This window comes from Gobius niger, assembly GCF_951799975.1.
Source record: "Gobius niger genome assembly, chromosome: 5".
In the NCBI taxonomy this organism is placed as follows: domain Eukaryota; kingdom Metazoa; phylum Chordata; class Actinopteri; order Gobiiformes; family Gobiidae; genus Gobius; species Gobius niger.
Window position 1 is genome coordinate 8237630 of NC_136856.1, and position 19699 is coordinate 8257328.

The 19699-nt window shown below is 40.4% G+C and overlaps 3 protein-coding genes across 3 annotated transcripts; 1 reads left to right on the forward strand and 2 right to left on the reverse strand.

The window, feature by feature from the left end:
• Window positions 1-562: 562 nt before the first annotated feature.
• Window positions 563-5722, reverse strand: mmgt1 (membrane magnesium transporter 1). Its single transcript, XM_079556965.1, has 4 exons — window positions 5628-5722; window positions 3740-3792; window positions 3556-3659; window positions 563-949 (listed from the first exon to the last, which is right to left on the reverse strand). Exons 1-4 carry the CDS (start codon window positions 5704-5706, stop codon window positions 805-807), a joined length of 381 nt encoding a protein of 126 aa, XP_079413091.1. The 5' UTR covers window positions 5707-5722; the 3' UTR covers window positions 563-804.
• A 208-nt stretch (window positions 5723-5930) lies between these two features.
• Window positions 5931-8197, forward strand: pfdn6 (prefoldin subunit 6). Its single transcript, XM_079556674.1, has 4 exons — window positions 5931-6124; window positions 6288-6358; window positions 6516-6640; window positions 8045-8197. Exons 1-4 carry the CDS (start codon window positions 6061-6063, stop codon window positions 8163-8165), a joined length of 381 nt encoding a protein of 126 aa, XP_079412800.1. The 5' UTR covers window positions 5931-6060; the 3' UTR covers window positions 8166-8197.
• Window positions 8198-17124: 8927 nt separating this feature from the next.
• Window positions 17125-17904, reverse strand: her5 (hairy-related 5; the record flags this gene model as incomplete). Its single annotated transcript, XM_079557030.1, has 3 exons — window positions 17125-17586; window positions 17678-17779; window positions 17857-17904. 3 exons carry the CDS (start codon window positions 17902-17904, stop codon window positions 17125-17127), a joined length of 612 nt encoding a protein of 203 aa, XP_079413156.1.
• Window positions 17905-19699: the final 1795 nt, after the last annotated feature.

A 19699-nucleotide genomic window follows, 5' to 3' on the forward strand; every position in this document is an offset into this window, starting at 1 on the left:
TGCTTGTGTTGAAAAACTACAAAACAAAGGCGCAACAACGTGACGTTCAGGGAGCGGCTCTGATTGGTCGGTCGGCTCCATATCGCTGCGTCACTTCCTTTTGAAAGCGCGAGTGTTGCCAGGCCCTCTTCTGTAAAGAAGCGGAGTCTGGTTGGCGAGACTAATAGCCTAGCGCCACGAAACTCTTCAAACATAAGAACATGAATTACAAAAACAAATATCTCCAGAAATCGGCAACACTGAGGATAACTATGAAATGAGGCCCTATGTCAAAAATCCTGAAACATCCCTTTAATCGTCGCTTATTTGTCCTTGGCTAAACTACACGTGTGAATTACATCGACTTGATCAGCAGGTGTTTTCATTTATTCAAGAAACCGCGCCTCAATCGTGGGTCTAAATCCAGCTTCATAGTACAGGGCCCGATGAATCCAGCTTTACTTTTCATAATAGTAAAATCCACATCGAAAAACAACCCTAGACTCAAACGTAACAAACAGGCCTCGTTTTCCCCCCGATCCTACAAACATTTTTGCAAACCAGCAGGCGAGAAAAAAACAAAAAAAACAAAAAAAGACAGTAGGGGGCGCAGTTTTTTGTATTTTAAGACTCCAAGCATAACACGTATTTACAAAGTTGTCGAAAAAGGGTTGGCACAGTCACCCAGTGGTAGAGAGCGTGGTCAAAAGAGTGGCCATTATTCCGATTAGTTTATGTACATGTTAAATTAAGCTTCTTCTAACAAAATGGTTTCTCTAAACGTGGGGCGAGGTTACAGGCAGAAACGGGGGCTCAGTCTCGGCGCTAATGCTCCAGCTTGCGTAGTCGTAAGGGGTTGGGCAGGGCCTGGTTGCGTTCGGACGGGACCTCCTCCGGCGATCTGAAGAGCACCCGGCCTCTGTGGTTGAACAGGTAGAAGGAGGGATGGTTCGTCAACGTGTCGAACGTTCTGTGAGAAAGGAAAGAGAAAATTTGTTATTTAAATGTATTTTGTTGGTTTAGATCTGCTTAAAGTCGCCTTAAAGGAACAGGCCACCGTTTTTACATACTGAGATATGTTCTTACCTTACCTTAGACAAGTTCTTTGGGACCTGTCTGATCTTCACCCGTGCAGTTTGGCATCCGCGCAGTCACTTTACTGTGCGGATGCCAAACTACTCCTGGTATTATTACGCCTTACAATATAGTTCCCCCTTTCATCCGCTTAGAAAATCCACATTGTTTAATTTTGTGTAATTATACTTTGTAGTGGAACACTTCACGTAACCATATTTAAATAGGGAAAACGGTAGCTTCTATCTTGACCTGTTTTGGAGCTATAGAGGAGAGGGGGAGAGGCTAAACGCTAACGCCGTCTGCGCTGTGTTTACGTGACTGAAGGCACGGGTGAAGATCAGACAGGTCCTAAAGAATTCGTCAAAGCTAAGGTAAGAACATATCTCAGTATGTGAAAACGGTGGCCTGTTTCTTTAAGGGGTCTATGATTCTTTGTATCCTTTATTTGTTCTGAAGGAAATTGGTCTTGGACACACAGGCGGCCACATCAAAAACAAATACAAGGACATAATGACAAGGACAAACCAGTCAATACAAAACAATCACCACTCTGCTCTCTGGCCTGAGTTCAGAATCTCTTTTTGTTTTAAACTCTTGTTACTCTATAGCGTCGTCCGGACAGGAGCAGCTCATCCTGGAGTGCAGGACATCGGATGATCTGTGATCATTGTCCTTGCCTGTTTGATCACAATCTCCTCAAAGATGTGCTGTAATGATGGATTATCTTTTATTCCCATCACTTCTGTGCCGTGCGAACCAGCCTAGTCAATTCTGATTTCTAATTGACATAATTTGACTTTGGTTACTCCTTGCTAGAGCTGGACAATATGACCAGAGGGTCAGTAACACAAATGTACTTAAAGTACTGAAGTCTAGTGATGCTAACTGAGCCCAGCTGAACGAGAGCAACACCGGCTCATTTTGTCATGTGGGATTTATGCACCGGGCGCTGATCCCGTGAACGCTCTCGGCCTCAGGCAGCCGCCCCGGGGCCGCCGGAAACTGTAGCCACGAGGCGAATCTGCCCTGAACAAAATGGTTCAATGGAAAACGTGTAAAGCACAAGAGCGTCTAATGTCTTCTCTTTCACGTCCAGACTGAAGTGCAGCGCAAAAACGATGGGCTCTGATGGTTCAGTCGTTTGACTTGATACTCACTGGTATCAAAACCCAAAATATGTGGTGCCCTGTTTTTGTCACTGTCCTTTATTAAATCTTGGTCAGGGACTTCATTTTTAAATGGTTGCATCACTGGTATTTCTCTCATTAATTATCATTCATTTGTTTCCATTTACATCCTCACTCTCAGCTGTTAAACAGCTCAATCCTGGTTCATATTTCTGAACGAGAATAAATGAGCTGAGTTTGCTTTTTTCAGGCTCACTGCTGCAATGCCTTTACGCCACCAGATGGCGCCCATGAGCCAACACAGTGTGAGGCTATTTAGAAAGTGTGTGACACACACTAAACAGGTATCATTAACCCATCACTACTGAAGTTGCGTTTTGAGAATCTATACTTTACTCGAGTAGTGTTTTTGTTGAGAACTGATTACTTTCTTCTTTACTACATTTGAAAGACAAACCTCTTTCTACTCCACAACATTACTACAAAAGCTCCAAAGTAAAAAGTAAAGGTTGGCTCCATATTGGTCCTATTTCAAGCCTTATAATGCACATTTCAGAACAGCTGGTGGTCAGTCGGGGCACGATCGTCATATTTGAAGCCTATTTCAACGGTAAATACTTCAGCACTTTCACATATGATAATTTGACTGAGGAACCTTTACTTTCACTGGAATAACAAAATCAAGTACTTCGACCACCATCGAATCGTGATCTGATCCTGTGACAAGCTCAGCTCATTATGGTTCTCAGTTTTCACCCTCGTTGCTCCTATTAGTCGGACTCAGTCATGTCTAAGTGACCGGGAGGTTTAACCAATCAGAGAAAATTAACTTTCATAATGACAGGTGGCATTAACAACCTCTTAAAGACGATGTAAAGATACAAAGTGCTGATGAATCATGAGAAACATTGAGATCTGGCACCAAGAACAACGTGATATTACATATTTGGCACATCATCCACCCCTTGTCCTCATTTCCAGTTAAAATGTGATCACGGGGACCACGCGAAAGGGGACATTGAGAGAGGTGTAACAGCATGTTTAGAGATAAAGGCTTTTACTAAACAATTTAAGTGGCAGAATATGCTATAAATGCTATACTTGAGATGCAGTGCAAAGGTGAAAGGGAAATGAGTGCCTGCTGATGGTTTCTGTAAAGACAGCGCTGTATAATGTGTGGCCGTGCAGGGAGCAAATCTCAGGAGGGAAAGACAGGCCATGTTGTACTGGGGGAAATCTGCTATTAATAGAGAGAACTTTGGGGATAAAGACACACTCTCTCAAGGCTGAAGATCTCCTTTGTGACACAGTGAACAAACAACAGATCCTTAAAGACTGCGGGTGCTTGGATGAACGTAGGTGCAGGACTCACTTGTTTTTCAGCTCTGAGGAGGCGTCCATGTCTTTGAACTCTCCAGCGATGTGGACAATGCCATAGCAGGTCATGACAAAGGATAATAACGTCTGTAATACAATCTGCAAAAAGTACAAACAAATGAGAAGCAGTGAGAATATGAATTATTAAAAATGTGTGTGATAAAAGTCACGATACTCACGTCTATTGGTAGTGTTTCATTTTCCTTCTCTGTGAGCCGCATGTACGACCGATCTGATGAAGACACACAAATGTTAAACACTGATTCAATGGAGAATAATTTCTGCCATGATTGCCAGTCATTACCACTCAAATTTGCCTTTTTCAAAATCCATGTAACTTATCATTTCAGCAAAATTAGAAAAGCTGACATAGAGCTACAGTCCCGGTGCAGCACTGGTCTGCTATCAGTGTTAAAGGTATAGCGGAGGATGATCTATTTCCGGGTGGATCATCAAGACGATTGGTCCTCCTAATTGTCAATCATTCTGGTGATATGCCTACGTAAGGCCGTCGTGCGCGCTGTTAGCCATTCATTGCTGCTCGCAGAACGCACCGAGTCGTTTGAAAATGGCAGAGGGGCAAGAGAAAAAGTGTCTTCGAAGTGTATGAGAAGAAGAGAAAGGCTTCAGAAGAGAGAAACAAGACCAGAGTGTTTTTTGGGAGATTCTTCCTCCTCGGAGGCAGGTAGAGCGTTGCGCATGCGCATTTTTTTAAAACGTCAAGAGGGCCGTTCTTTCCTAAAATTCGTGAAAATCCTCCTGTATACCTTTAATTTTGGCAACATATTTTAATTTAGTTTTAGTCTTAGTCTTTTGACTAAAATGTAATTTAATTTTAGTCTAGTTTTCGTCGACTAAAATTGCAAGTAAAGTTAGTCGACTAAATTTAAGACGAATTTAGTCGACTTTGCATTTATAATATTCATTATAATCATATTTAGTCTGGTTCCTCTGCTTCATGGAGCTGCTCCACATGAACAAAGCTCAGAGCTGATGCTTTGGCAGAGAATTTACATGATCTGAGGCTCCTTCAGACGGTCAATAGAAGTTTGGATGATTTTAGTCTCTCCTTTTCATTGACTAAAATACATTTTAGTCATAGTTTTAGTCTCATGAGAAACTTTTAATTTAGTTTTAGTCCAATTTTAGTCGTCAAAAATATCACTTTGACTAAAATTAAGACTAAATATTTTAGTCGACGAAATTTTAGTCGACGAAACACTGTCTGCAATACAAGACTCTATTCTAAGATAATTTCATTTATACTCATGCCCTGCATTTAAGTTTGGTGTTTTCTGGTTTGGACATGGGTCACACCCAATTCACTCATAATGAAGTCACATTTAGGTCACATTTAGATCTACTTTAGATCTACTTTAGATCCCAGTTTGGTCCTGCTTTGTTCTTGATCTAAGCCTAATGGTACTTGGAAGGTCAAATCTTTCATCACGAGGGACTTGCTGTGTGAGGTTCAAAAACCACAACTCTTGTCTGTGAAACGTAAAATCAATACTTTGAAGTGGAAATATTGTTTTTGGATGTTTAAACATTATAATATTGACAAATGAATGCATAAATTCCTCGTCATTAACAGACTGCACGGACAAAGTGTGACTGAGAAGCGCTGCGTCACAAAATTACTCCTTAAAAACAAACAATCATTTAACAACAACGATATTTCAAGCTGATAAAGAGTAAAATGCACAGTTACAAAAGACCATTGATCACTCGGTCTTTGAATGTTGGACACGGGTAATACAGGCACAGCCGTAAAATGAATGAAAAAATGTCCAGATGGGCGAAATCCAGTCTTACCTTTTACTGACAACAACATAACCATAAGTATGTGTATGTATTTAATCAGAATACACGATGTATATTTAAGAGAAACAGCCGATCAGACACATTTAACCATTTTCAAAAGCCGGATACATCTAAGCTAGCCACAGTTAGCACCGAGCGGAGGCCCGACGGGACGCGTTTCAAAATTTCCCCCATGATCAAAGCACAAATTTAACACACGTGTGCCCCAAAACTAGGACTGTCATTGCATGTGTTTTAACTCACGCTGCGCCGCTGAAAAAGCTGCATGGGCTAAAGCAAAAAGACCGACTCCGACAACACCTTTCCAAAACGACGACGCCATCTTGAACCAGGGCAGGAGCATCACGGCGTCACAAAATAAAAGCACGTTTCGTTTAGTTTTCCAAAACGTGCCGAGGCTTTTGTCTCGTTTGGCATGTTAACAACTTCAGATGTGTTGTTGTGTTCAATGAATGTGTCAGTTGCAACATATGCTCTGTTTTATTCGATTAACTACAAATATAAAACAATCGTCGTCTTACTTTGAAAGAAACGGAAACGGCGCTGCCTTATCCGGTCTGCATGGTCCTGCCTCGGATCTTTCATGTGGTGCTGAATTGCATTTATTCTGTCTTATCCGCCTATTACTTCCCTACATTACTCTTCTCTGGGTTGTATAATAGTACAGTTTATAGTCATGGCTGAAGCGATTCAGAAGAAACTAAAAGCTGAGGTAGAAAAGTACGCGCAGAGTCAGAAAGGTAGGTGTTAGCATTGCTTCCTAACGAGACATGCCTTAGCTCCTGACCATATTGGGAAAACACCCTCTTTATGGTCGTTTGACATTGATATATTTCACAGCTATTAAATAAAAAGGTTTAATGTGATTGAAATATGTTTAATGAATAATTTGTGTTTGTAAAGATGTCAGCAAGACTATGTCCGCGAGACAGAAGCTGGAAACACAAGTGACAGAAAACAACATAGTCAAAGAGGTAACTAATCACAGAATCCACTATTAAGTGCATTTAAAACCTTCATAATGTGTCTAAGATTAACATATGCGCAATAAAACTACAGGCTTTTTGGTTTCTGCTCATTTAAGGCAGTTTTTTCTTTTATGTTACTACTGTTTGTTGGTCTTTTTTACAGGAGCTGGACATGTTGGGCAGCACTAACACAGTCTATAAACTCATTGGCCCAGTTTTGGTGAAGCAAGAACTGGATGAAGCCAAAGCCACAGTTGGAAAAAGACTGGAGTATATCAATGGAGAGGTGTAAGTGGCAGTTTTAATATTGTATGTGTTTAGCTGTATTGTTATGTCAATATTGGACAATCACTATATCGCGAGAAGCCACGATATATTCAGCAAAATCACATTGGACGTCCATCTATATCAGGCGTCTCAAACATGCCCGGGGGCCAAATGCATTAAACACGTTAGAACTACATTTCCCGAGAATGTCAACATCAATGTCAACATTCTCAACAGAGAAACCGACTAAAAGCAGCAACTGAGAGAGAAGCTTCTGAATCAGGTGGAGCCTCAACATGAGGAGAAACTTCAGTTGTTCAGCTAAACATGAGCTGGAAAAGTTACAGCAGCAGCAGCAGAAAGACAAAAAGCACCTTTACCATATTTACCTTTAGGACTTTGCAAAGCGAACACATTGTATTAGTGTTTAAAAGCGTCACAACAGTAAAGTGAGGAGCCTTTTCTCTCAGAGCTACATCATCAGGTCAATGAATTTAATCTTTATTAAGGCACATGTGCGAACACATGATCCATAATTAAATTTAAAAAAGAGAATATGGAAATGTATTAAAATACTGCAAATAATTACAGCAACATTGACAGTAAAAATCAAAGCCCCATCAGTTCTAACTGTAGGTCACAAACAGGTCAGAGGTCAGTGACTCCACATTACTTACATGAGGTGAATCTCACTGATCTGATCTCAGACACACCAGAGTCTGGAAAAGTCGACACATTCACTGATGTATTTATTATATGACGGGTAATTGAAAATGAACACAGTAAAAACAAGTTTGAAGCTGATGCTTTTTGCTGGTGCTCATGATCCGCTCCAGTCCCGGGCCGGGCTTTTCTGCACTACATTAAAATGACATTTGTTGTACATGTTGCATTTCTTTAATAGACTCACAGACAGAAACTGGACCTGCCTCCTGAAACATCACTGACGCCCTGAACCAAAATGGGATTAATTACAAAAAAACTAATTGTCTAAATCTGTCATTTCAAATTTAGAAGCTCAGCAAATGTTTGGCTGATTGGAAACTGTTAAACATGTGCAGATCGGTAATGTACAGTCTATTTTAAGTTATTTTATAGCAAACAATAAAAAGTTGCTAAACCATAATTGACTTAATATAAAAGGCTTCGTCTGTTGCCCCCGACCAACACTGGGTTCGCATTTTTGGCCCCCAGTCCAAATGAGTTTGAGACCCCTGATCTATATCTCTGTTAGTATTAATATTGTTATGACTGTTATCTAGCAGGCGTAGACTCTGTTGCTTATTATTTGAATTACTGTAGGATGCACAATAGTAAATGTATACGTGACAGTACTATGATAAAGGCAAGCACAATCAATGACTGAAATATAGATTATGTTGTTAATATGTTACTAAAATTGTGTCTTGTTGTGGTTGGCTTCAGTCAAAGGTACGACGCGATGATCAAAGACATGGAGAAGAAGTCTGAGCAGCACAGAGAAGTCCTGGCCAGTTTACAGCAGGAGTTCCAGAAGGCGCAGGGGCTCGCCGTGGGAAAAGCATGAAAACACCGTCCACGGCGCATGTCAGCCATCGAGTCAGTGGTTTTTGGGAGTATTTGCGAACAGTTCTTGCAGTTAATTAAAGCGGGGATTTGTAAACATCAGGTTACATGAAGTCAAACTGGTTCAGCATGATGTCACTCACTGGCTCTTTTTGAACAGTCTGGTTATTATTTTTATGATTTCTGTAAAATAGAGGTCGTCTTAATCGACTCTTTTCAATCTAGACGCTCGCTGTTCAAAACACAAAAGCCCCAAACACACAGCAGACGCTTGTACCATATCTATGTGTTTTTTTGTTGTTAATACAATGTCTTTTTCATCAAACTACGTAGTCTGTCCATTTTTACTGACTTTATGCATGAATTAATCAATCAGTCTTTATTTATAGAGCGCTTTTCATACACAGGTGCATCGCAAAGTGCTTTGACATTTAAAAAAAAAGACATTAAAAACATTATTGCCCGACAAACCCTCCCAATATATACACACAATACACACACACACCTGCACCCCCTGCCCTTTACTCTACACTCATGCTCACACACAGAATCAAAATCAAGTACATGAGGCTGGTACAGATGACCAAGGTGAGGAAACACCATCAGAGGAGCCGTCCTCCCCGGGAGCCGCAGACAAGCTGTGGCCGCCCGGGCCCCGACACAAGGGTCCCCATAGGAGACACCACACCTCCACCTGGGCACCCACAGGACAGCACCCACACAGCCACAGCCAGTCACCGCTCCCGAGGACGAGGGCTCCTTCAGAGGAAACACTGGAGATTCTAAAAATATAAGAAGCGGTATAAAAACATTGATAAAAAGTATAAAAACAAAGTGAAGATCAGTAAGAAACTAAAAATAAATATCGATATATCAAGTTATCAAAATTAATAAATAGATAAATAAGTAAATAAAAGAGACTAAAATAGATAAATAAATATCAGCTAAAGGCTAAGTTAAAAAGGTGGGTCTTGAGCTGCTCTTAAAAACATGAACGTTCTCTGCAGCCCTGGGCTCCTCCTCAGGTCTGAGCTCCTCCTCAGGTGGTTCCAGAGGCGAAGGCCGTATTATTGGAAAGACGCCTCACCATGAGTCTTTTTGTGACTTTAGGAATAACTAGGAGACCCCTGCCGGAGGAGCGAAGGGGCCGTGAAGGTTCATAAGGTAAAAGCAGTTCTGAAAGATAAGAAGGACCAAGACCATTAAGACATTTAAAAACCATTAAAAGAACTTTAAAATCGATCCTGAAACACACGGGAGCCAATGCTGCGATTCTAAAACCGCTGTAATGTGGTCCCGCCTCCTGGTCTTCGAATTAAGTACCAACTGTACATTTTTTTCCATTCTTGTCCCAAACCACGTTGGCCAATAATTACCTTCTCGCAGTTGTTCCTTCTTTTACTTCAGGGGTGCCCAAAGTGTGTCCCTCAGAGCATTTTTTGTTGGCCCTCAGGCTTCATGTTGAACTGGCACACATTGTGAGAGATGGTGCATTAACAAGTTTCATAGTTATACTCAAATCGACCTCAAAAAGTAACATTTAAGTGTGGGAAAGAGCTAGTTCAGGGGTCGGCAAGTTTGCGTTGAGGAGGGCCGATTTTCATCATCGCCAAAACGGCAAGGGCTGAACCTCAACATTGTAGCTTAAAGTAAAGAACTTTTTTCTGCAAATGCCAAAGTTTTACGTCAGTGGTTCCCAAGTCGGGACCCAACGTTACCCTCGGATGACCGGCCCAAACAACCCAAATAAAACCATAATTTGTCATATATGGTACAAAATATTGTGTTTTCCCACACAGGTTTTTATTGAACAAGCAGTAAATATGCCTTTAAACCTGAGATTCAGTGCCGTTTCAGATGGAAAATATTGAAAGAAGCCACCAGTTGAGAATCACTCTTTTACGTTACATACTGTAGGACCAAGTGGGATATTCTGCCAGGGCATTTTTAAAATACTGACTCTATTTCTTACATTTGTAGAGTACTGTAAAAGGAATTGAATCCCTAATTTGCATTATAATGTTTCTCAAATTCATCTTGAGGGCCAGAGGTTCTGTGCTGGAGGGTTGGATTTGGCCCACGGGCCTGACGTTGCCTACCCCTGAGCGAGTTGCTTTGGTTCTCAGGTTCCAAGCCTAAACAAAGGTGTGGGGCATAAGAGTTAAAACTCTGCTAAATTTATTTATTTGACAGGGACATTGCACAACAAATGTGTTGCACAGACCAGAGATAGCTACAAGCTCATTTTCATCTGTCGTCCCTGGGCAGAGGCAAAGTGACAGCAGGTTTAAACAGTGACCAATGAGCATCTGACTTTAGAGTTCGCTCACAATATAAAACACATATAAGGCACCGGCAAAAGGATCACCTCAAACATACAGATACAATATTTACAGTATTTACAATAGCAATTACAATTATATACAGTTTTTTAAAAACTTGTACCTTCTCATATTTACTACTACCCCCGTGTTAATGCTCACAAATCTGACCGTCTTTCAACCACTTCTTCAGATTAAGTTTGAACTGTTGTAAAGTGCTGCTCTCTCGAACAGTCAATGGCAACGAGTTCCACATCCTGCAGCTTTTACAGAGAAACAATTCTGTCCAAACGTGGAGGATCTAAAGTTCACAGAGCAGTCTCCTCTGGCCGAGACTCGCATTGTTCTACGTCCTGCCTCGTCACATGGTTTCACAAACATTCTCAGGGGCTGTGGGGCCAAATCATGAAGAATTTTAAACGCTAAACTGACATTCGAAAACAAAATGGAATTTTCAAACGTTAATAATTTGTATTTCTTCACAATGTTACAGTAGTGGTATGAAACAGGTTTTTTATCTAAAATTTTCAGTGCCTGTTTGTACAGGCTTGGGAGCGGCTCTAATGCAGTGTCGGTTGCACTCAATTGAATTTTTGACCACCGATCAGTGGCCCTCCACACCGTTTACACCCATGCTCTATTTTGTCAATAGTGCCTTGTTTACAGAGATATATAATGTATCATATGAGGCTTTAGCTCTTATGGTGCTGCCTTCATGTGCTCTGGGAAAGATGATCCTTCCCAGGCGTGAGCAGAAAATTGGGAGTACAAAAATGGATGACATTAAAATGGCATCGCTAAATGACTTGTTTAGTCCTCAAACAATCAATTTCACTCATCAAAAGGCAGGAAAATGTATTATCGCTAGTCTCTGTCGTGTTGATAAGATCAAAGGTTATCTCATCAAAATTAGTGGAAAACATGAGGTGGCATTCATGAGCAATTTTCTGCTCGACAAGTGGGAGTCGCCATTATCTCGAGACCACATGAAGGCAGCATTAGTCCCGAGGCACCTAATCTAGTTTCCTCGTCAAAATGGTGCCACTTTTATGCAACAAAGTGAGACTCTTTTCTGGCTGAGTGGGTTTAGAAAAGCAAGAGTGGCAAAAGCTCTTGACTAGACCTAAAAACTTCACATTAAAGACATTTATTTTACAAACCAAGTCAGGATAACAAAAAAGACTGGTAGATTCTGGTAAATGTTTTAATAATCATTACATTCTCACTCCCTACTTTGACCAGTTGGAGTTTATTAATACTTTTCATCTACACTAATAAATTAAACATTGGCCAATACTTCCACCACCAATATTAACCACAAAACACACACAAAAGATGTGCAGCTCATTTAAATATGGCTTGTAAAAACAATAAGAGGCTGGTAAGGTTTAAAGAGAAGTGAATGTGGATGTTTCTTTAATTGTAGGGGCCGGCAGTGACCAGCAGAGCAGCTGCTGCCCCTCCCTCACTTTATGTAAACGTCGATGCACCGGCCGAGGATTAACCGCTAAAACAGGGCCTTTACAGTGAGGTGAAAGTGGCAGAAGGTTCATCCAATTATGTATTAATCTCTTCAAAAGGAAAAGAGAAACATTTACATAATTGGGAATACTGGCTTGTGTTGCAAATGCTGTTTGGGTTCACAAGATAAGAATATTTGTGCTATAGAGCAGTGTTAATTTTGACAACATATTTTAATTTACTTTTAGTTTTAGTCTTTTGACTAAAATGTAATTTAATTTTAGTCTAGTTTTAGTCGACTAAACTTAAGACGAATTTATTCGACTTTGCATTTATAATATTCATTATAATCATATTTAATGTTGTTCCTCTGCTTCATGGAGCTGCTCCACATGAACAAAGCTCAGAGCTGATCCTTTGGCAGAGAATTTACATGATCTGAGGCTCTTTCAGACGCTCAATAGAAGTTTGGATGATTTTAGTCTCTCCTTTTCATTTTTATTTAGTCTTATTTTAGTCGACTAAAATATCTGGACATTTTAGTCATAGTTTTAGTCTCATGAGAAACTTTTAATTTAGTTTTAGTCCAATTTTAGTCGTCAAAAATATCACTTTGACTAAAATTAAGACTAAATATTTTAGTCGACGAAATTAACACTCCTATAGAGGGGATTTGGCATCATTACAACAGCAACAGCCACACAGAGCAGCGCTGAATGAGAAGGAAGGAACCAAAATACTTAAGTGGCAAAGGAACTTTAAAAAAGCAAACTATTCAATGAAGTTCCTGTACTCAGTGTTCTTCAGTACATGAGACAATGCAATAAATCAAGCAGAATCAGAATTATCTGTAAATATGTTCATAAATTAAACAGGAATGTACAGATTTAGGGGTGGACTGCACCAATCAACAAAGGCACTCTTTATTTTTTATGCCATGTCTAAATGGACAAACGTCGCCGCAACACGTTCTCTTTTTGATACGATTAGCTCACCGTTAAGTGACAGATGGTATAAAAACATGTACAATAGGCCAGGATGAATGAAAGGGAAAAAAACTACAAAAATGATTAATATTATAATAAGAGAACTGCTGTTAATCTCCATCATTGTAATAGTCATCTCCCTCTCAGAGGCTCAGTGGTTTGAATCCTGCAGATGCACTGTCGTTGTGTCCTTGGGCAAGACACTTCACCCACCTTTCAGTTGCCTCCAGTGTTAATTTCGTCGTCTAAAATATTTAGTCTTAATTTTAGTCAAAGTGATATTTTTGACGACTAAAATTGGACTAAAACTAAATTAAAAGTTTTTCATGAGACTAAAACTATGACTAAAATGTCCAGATATTTTAGTCGACTAAAATAAGACTAAACAAAAATGAAAGGGAGAGACTAAAATCATCCAAACTTCTATTGAGCGTCTGAAAGAGCCTCAGATCATGTAAATTCTTTGCCAAAGGATCAGCGCTGAGCTTTGTTCATGTGGAGCAGCTCCATGAAGCAGAGGAACAAGATTAAATATGATTATAATGAATATTATCAATGCAAAGTCGACTAAAATCTAAAAGTCTAAAAGTCTTAAATTTAGTTGTCTAAATTTACTTGCAATTTTAGTCGATGAAAACTAGACTAAAATCGAATTACATTTTCGTCAAAAGACTAAAACTAAATTAAAATATGTTGTCAAAATTAACACTGCTTGCCTCCAGTGTCTGACACTGTATGAATGAGTGTCCATGGGTTCCTTGATGCAAAGCGCTTTGAGTGCCTAGAATAGGAACAAATGTGAGCATTTATCGACCATTTAGCTGTTCAACTGCAAATACTGTCGACAGCTGAAACTATAGACACCTGATAAATCAGTCAGTTCAGGTGTAAAAACACACAACACATGTATTGTTCAAAAATAATGCAGCTTACAGTCTGCAGTAGAATCACGTAAAAGAAAACAGAGTGGGAATGTGTGGGGAGTGTTTGGATGAACTTCAGAAAGTCAATGTTTCAATATCCTGCAGATAAAGGCTGATTAAATTATAAAGCTGTACTTAGTAATAGTTTGCAACTTTCTACAAGTTAGAATCTGTGTTACATAAAGTCTATTATTATGCTATTTAGGCTATTTGCAGGGGTGGACTGGCCATATGTCCATTCTGGAAGAGCACAGAAGGGCCACTGGCTCTTGGGCCACCAGTCTAAATTTTCTCCTTAGCCTTAAACCCCCGCCTTAACCGAGCTTTACCCAAATCTAAGAGCTTAAAAGCAAAGCATCAAAATAGCAACAAGTGAGCCAGAAAAGCAACAAAAAAGTGACAAAAAAGTGACAAAAAAATGACCAAGACGTGACGAAAACATGACAACAAAGCAACAAAATAAGCAATGAAAAAACAACAAAAACATGCTTCAACAATATGACAAAAGGGTGCAATCACTTTTGTAGGTCTTAGCTTTCAAATGAGGCGTTATACTGTTGCTCTCCAGTGGAGAAGCTTTTAGATTTGGGTAAAACCGAACTGGAGGAAATGGACTCTGTTAAGACGGAAGGTAAGAGGTTCACATATGTCTTTGTAAAGGTGCTGCATTTATCTAAATTTGGGTCAGGCTGGTCAGAGCCCATGCAGGGCCCTTTTTCAGTCCCAGTCTGCCCCTGGCTATTTGTTTATTCATCTGACCATCACTCAACCCCCTTGAGTGAGTGTAAGATTAAAAAGTTTGCCGTGGCTACATTTAAGAAGCATGAAGTGAATTATTCTGCTACTTCCTTTGTTCTGAAGACCACGTGTATAATAAGTGAAGCAACCTGACCTGCTGAACTATGGATTGCGTGTTAAATTTACAAAGACACATTATTTTAAAAGTGTTTAAAAGTAAAACACGTAACCAGCTGTTTGCGCACGAGCCTGTGCCTTTGGCGCGTGGGTGTCAATGACACTCGCACCTTAGGGTGAGAAAAACGGACTGGGAACCGCGTCGACACGTGGCCAACTGGACGCCCCAAATTCTTGAAAGTATTTTTATTTTTGTGACGTGACAGAAGGTTGAAAAGCTGTTTTTATGTAAATCTCTTCAAAAAGAAAAGAGAAAACATTTACATAATTAGGAATACTGACTTATTTAGCAAAGATATATGGACGCTCATGAGTTTGTTTTTTCCCTCGAGGTAAATCCTTGATTAAACTAGACCCAAACATTCCGTTAGTTATTAGTTAGTTTTCTAACAGGAGCCAGGCACAATATCTCACATGGTCCAGGGCACTTCGGGAAACCTCAAAACCAGCGTGAAGCGAAATATCCACAACCAAAACGACCATTACGCAGCATTTACGCACCATTACGCATTTCATTTTCGTGGGTTACTTTAGTTGCCATGGACACATTTGACACATAAGTCACTGCACGTGGACCCTCTAATCTCTTTTGGGTTAGATTTCCGTGCGCAATTTTTGTCCAGGGCAAACAAACTGGACCTAAGCAGAAACATCCGCATCCTGCGCTGATCCAAGTCACCGTAAATATCTTTGACAATGTGACGCATTTGATCAAACCAGGTTATAATCTCATTGTGCTAAATTGGTTTACTTTGTCCCGGAGTGTTTCTGCGGGAGGTTTTTCCACAAAGGACCGTCCTGCCTGCCACAGCGGGACTAATGCCTTCTTTCACTAAAGTGTCACATGGGACCCGCTGCTTTTTGAATTGGATTTTGATGATAAAGTTTATATCATGTTGATGAGGTGGATTGAAGTTGAGTAGTTGCCTTTGCGCACAAATCCCCCCGCCTTTGTTGCGCCTGTGCGATCAGCCATTAGCGCGTACTTATGTTGGGTGGGGGCATAATGTTGACAAACTCGTTGAACTAATCTCCTCTTTTGACATGGATACCGACAACAAAGGAGGACATTTGCAGGTTGTCCACTATCCATCAGCGAGACCAGGTCCAATTTACAAAACCAGTGGAAGAAAGAGACACAATAACGTAGTAACTCTGGAAAATTACCAAAACATGAGTGCAAGAACTTGTATTTAAAGTGTCTGTGCATAGAAATGATTGTTTGATACACAGTGTTGTGGAGAATACTTTGGAACTCGACTTAAAATGTATTTTGTAGCATATTCCGCTACTTGTCCAGTCAGAGCAGTGTCTTCTGAACATTGTGAAGTGTTTGCATTGTATTTATGTAGAAATGCGGCGTATGATTAAAAACATGACTAGTTCGCTGAAACTTCTGCGAAAAAAAGCGTTTTGCAAATGCACCAGGAGCTGCACGCACATCACACAATGCACATAAACTGTGACATAGGAAGTTTCGAAATATTCATTTGTATTTTGGAGGAGAGACAGATCACGGAAACTGATTCATTACAAATCTAAACATTTCCCTGGTCGTTTCGATCGTTTCTTTTTTTTATGTTGTGCAATATGCAGCAATAATTATGATTTAGTGCCGCAATGTATTCCTTTGATTTTAGGAAAGTAACTGTAGCCTCTAAATACCATCAAGAGTAACTGTACCTGAATACAGTTACTTAAAATGATTATTCTACATACGTATTACAAGTATTCCGTTACTTCCCAACGCTGTTGAAACATAAACGATTCAGAACCACAAATACAAAAGTGTTTCTACAAAGTTGGCTTTTGTTTTACGTAATTTCGACGCAGACCGTATAGACCAGACAGACTATTATAGTTAACTTAAAGTTAACACCATCAAAGCCCTGTGCGTAATTTGGCAAATGCATGCGTAAAGATGGCTAAGGTTAATCCATTATGCTCCCATTACATTATCCTATTGTCCTATGGGATGGGCTTAAGCACCTGATAACGATCTCCCATTAACCCCAAGAAACGTCTGGAACTTGATGAACATCAAAGAAACAGTGTAATGGTCAGAGAAGTACTTTTATTGGACCAACAGGGTCGCTCATCACGCGACAATTCACGTTCGCCACAGTACAATGATTTGTTTTCACAAAGTAAAAAAAAAAAAAAGGTGAGTTTCATCGTGCTGGCACTCTGTGTGTCATCAGCAACAAAAAAAGATACACAAAAGTATGAAGGTGCGTCATCTAAAAGAAGAACTTCTGTTCTTTACCAAAGAACATTTTCTGTGCAATCATATACATATTTACAAATGTGCAACAGGCTGTGTATAAAAATATAAATCTTTGCTCTCAAGTGTTTTACTGGGGCCACGGCCTCCACACGGGGTCGCTGTTCATCTTCTGTAAATCGATGCCCCAGTGCCGAGCAGCGGTCTGGGTGGCGACCGGCGGGTAGTGCATTGGGGCCGGCTGAGGAGGAGACAGAGCCGGTGATGGAGAGGACATGACGGTCCTTCCCCCGAAGTGTCGAGAAGAACTGCAAGGCCCGGCTACAGGAAACTGTCCCTGGGGGGAGAGGTTCACCGGAGAGAACTCAAGATGACTCTGGCCGTCCGATTCCTGACTGGCCATAAAGCTGCCAACTCTGCGCAGGCACGACCTCATGCCATCCTCGTAGTTCTGCTGACTCGCCGCCTCCTCCTCCTCAAAGTGCATCCTCTTCCCGAAACCCTGACCTTTCTTCAGCTCAATTCCACTTTGTAGGAACTGCACGACGCTCTCCAAGATCTCAGCCTTCTCCACTTTAGGATTTTTCAGCCTCTGAATAATGAGAAAAGACACAATTACGCATTGAAAATGACAGTTAACAACTGATCAGTTATAACAATGTTTGCACTCCAGGTCAGCTCACCTCATCGTCCATGTTTTCCAGCAGCAGCAGTCGCAGTGTTTCAAGGCTGTGGTTGATCCTTTCTCTTCTGCGCTTCTCCACAACCGGCTTGGACATCTTTGACTGTGACAGAGAATACAGTTAGTGCCTGGAAAATGAACACTCAACCTTAATGTCGAGTAAAATCATGCCATCCTTACCCTTCTCGGAGCCCTCTTGGCCTGGGTGTCTGGGGTCACAGCTCGCATGGTAAAAGTTAAAGTGACTCCTCTTCGGTTTAGTCACAGAGAAATGTTTGGAGCGTGTTTACCTTCCGCGTTATAACCGCTAAAGCATCTAAAGCCCCGCCCTCCACCACACGCCCTGTCCATTCATTCCTCTGTGCAGGGACACAGGGCCATCAAACAACCATCACCCCCCTCTCCCCCCTCTCCCCCCCCCCCACACATTACTGAGAGAGGGGGGCTTGTTTGTGCACAAACTCCTAGTTGTGCTCGATTTTGCTCATATATCCAAATATATATTTATCGTATGGGCCTATGAGGCAAAGTGTTTCGTTCCAAATCATATTTTTCGGATCTGTCATCATCTTTTTCTACATTTCTGTTTAAAAAGTGAACGCCACAGATTGTATGTTACAGGCTGTGCCTATTTCACATTTTTTTTTATCTCATTTGCTGTGAGCTTCTTGAAATGTCTTGTTTGCTATTGAAACGCAATTAACTATTATTCTGTGTCTGAGTGTGCACGTGACAAATACATCTTATCTTAGTAAAGTGTTAAACATTTCTTTTAGCTTTTCTTATAACCAGGTTGGTTCCATTGATCTAAGATGGGCAGCAACTCGTTTGTCTTTAATGATGTACAGTTTGTCTCCAAACACTAAACCTTACATTGTTAGCTCAACAAGTGGTTTGATATAAAAACAAAAAGAGCTCAAAACATATTTAAATACTTCATTCATAAGGAGCTAAAAACAGGCCTCATGTTTTTTTCTTTGGTGCAAGTGAAGGTCATCTGAATGGAGACCTACAGCAAAAGATGGACAAATACAGATCTGTATTTTCATACTTTATGATCAAATTATCATAAATAAAGAAATGCAAATAAATCGGAATTATTATTATGATGATGATGATGATGATGATGATTATGATTATTATTATTATTATTATTATGATGATGATGATGATTATGATTATTATTATTATTATTATTATTATTATTATTATTATTATTATTATTATTATTATTATTATTATTATTATTATTATTATTATTGAGCCCTTCATTTGACTTGTGAGTAGATTTGGCCATGTTTACTTTACTATTTTGTTCTCCAAAGTCCCTTTTTAATCCTGGCTTTGCTTTGGACGTGGTTTAAGTCCCTAAACTTTCCCAATACAAAATAGGGTTCACAATAAAGTAAACCTAACTAACTCGTTGCTGTTTGTTGTGCTGTATCAGTGTTGGGGACCTGCGCAGCCCCGTGCGTCCTGTGCGTCATTGCCGTGGAGACCAGTGCGCGCTAATCGCCCTCTCTTTTATTTTAAAACGGAAGTATTATCCCGCGTGAAAAGCCTCCTAATCTCCCTGTTGCGCGGCTCTGATCGGATCATCCCGGTGTTATCTGCGCCCTTTAGCCCATTATTCGGATCAGGCCGGGAATAAACGCAGTGGACGGAGAGCGTCCACAAAACTTCGAAGCAGCCGAGCCTGACTAGTACTTTAATCTTTGACATGAAAGCAAACAAAGAAGCAGGTCGCATTCAGGACTGGGTTAGGGAACAGAAGTGAGGGCCGCGGAGACGAGGGCGCGCCCACGGCCGAGCACAAGTCGTTCACACTTGTAATTGCTCTTTAGGTGCGAAATGCGCATTTTAGCATTTCAGGACCGGTCAGTTTGGTTTGGACAAAAGTCGATGCTGATCTAAGACATTGACTTTTTAATGTAAGCGACTTGTTTACATTAAAGGAGGATTGTTTTATTTAAAGCCTATTTAAACTATTAAATACAACGTGTTGCCTAATTTGAAATGCATC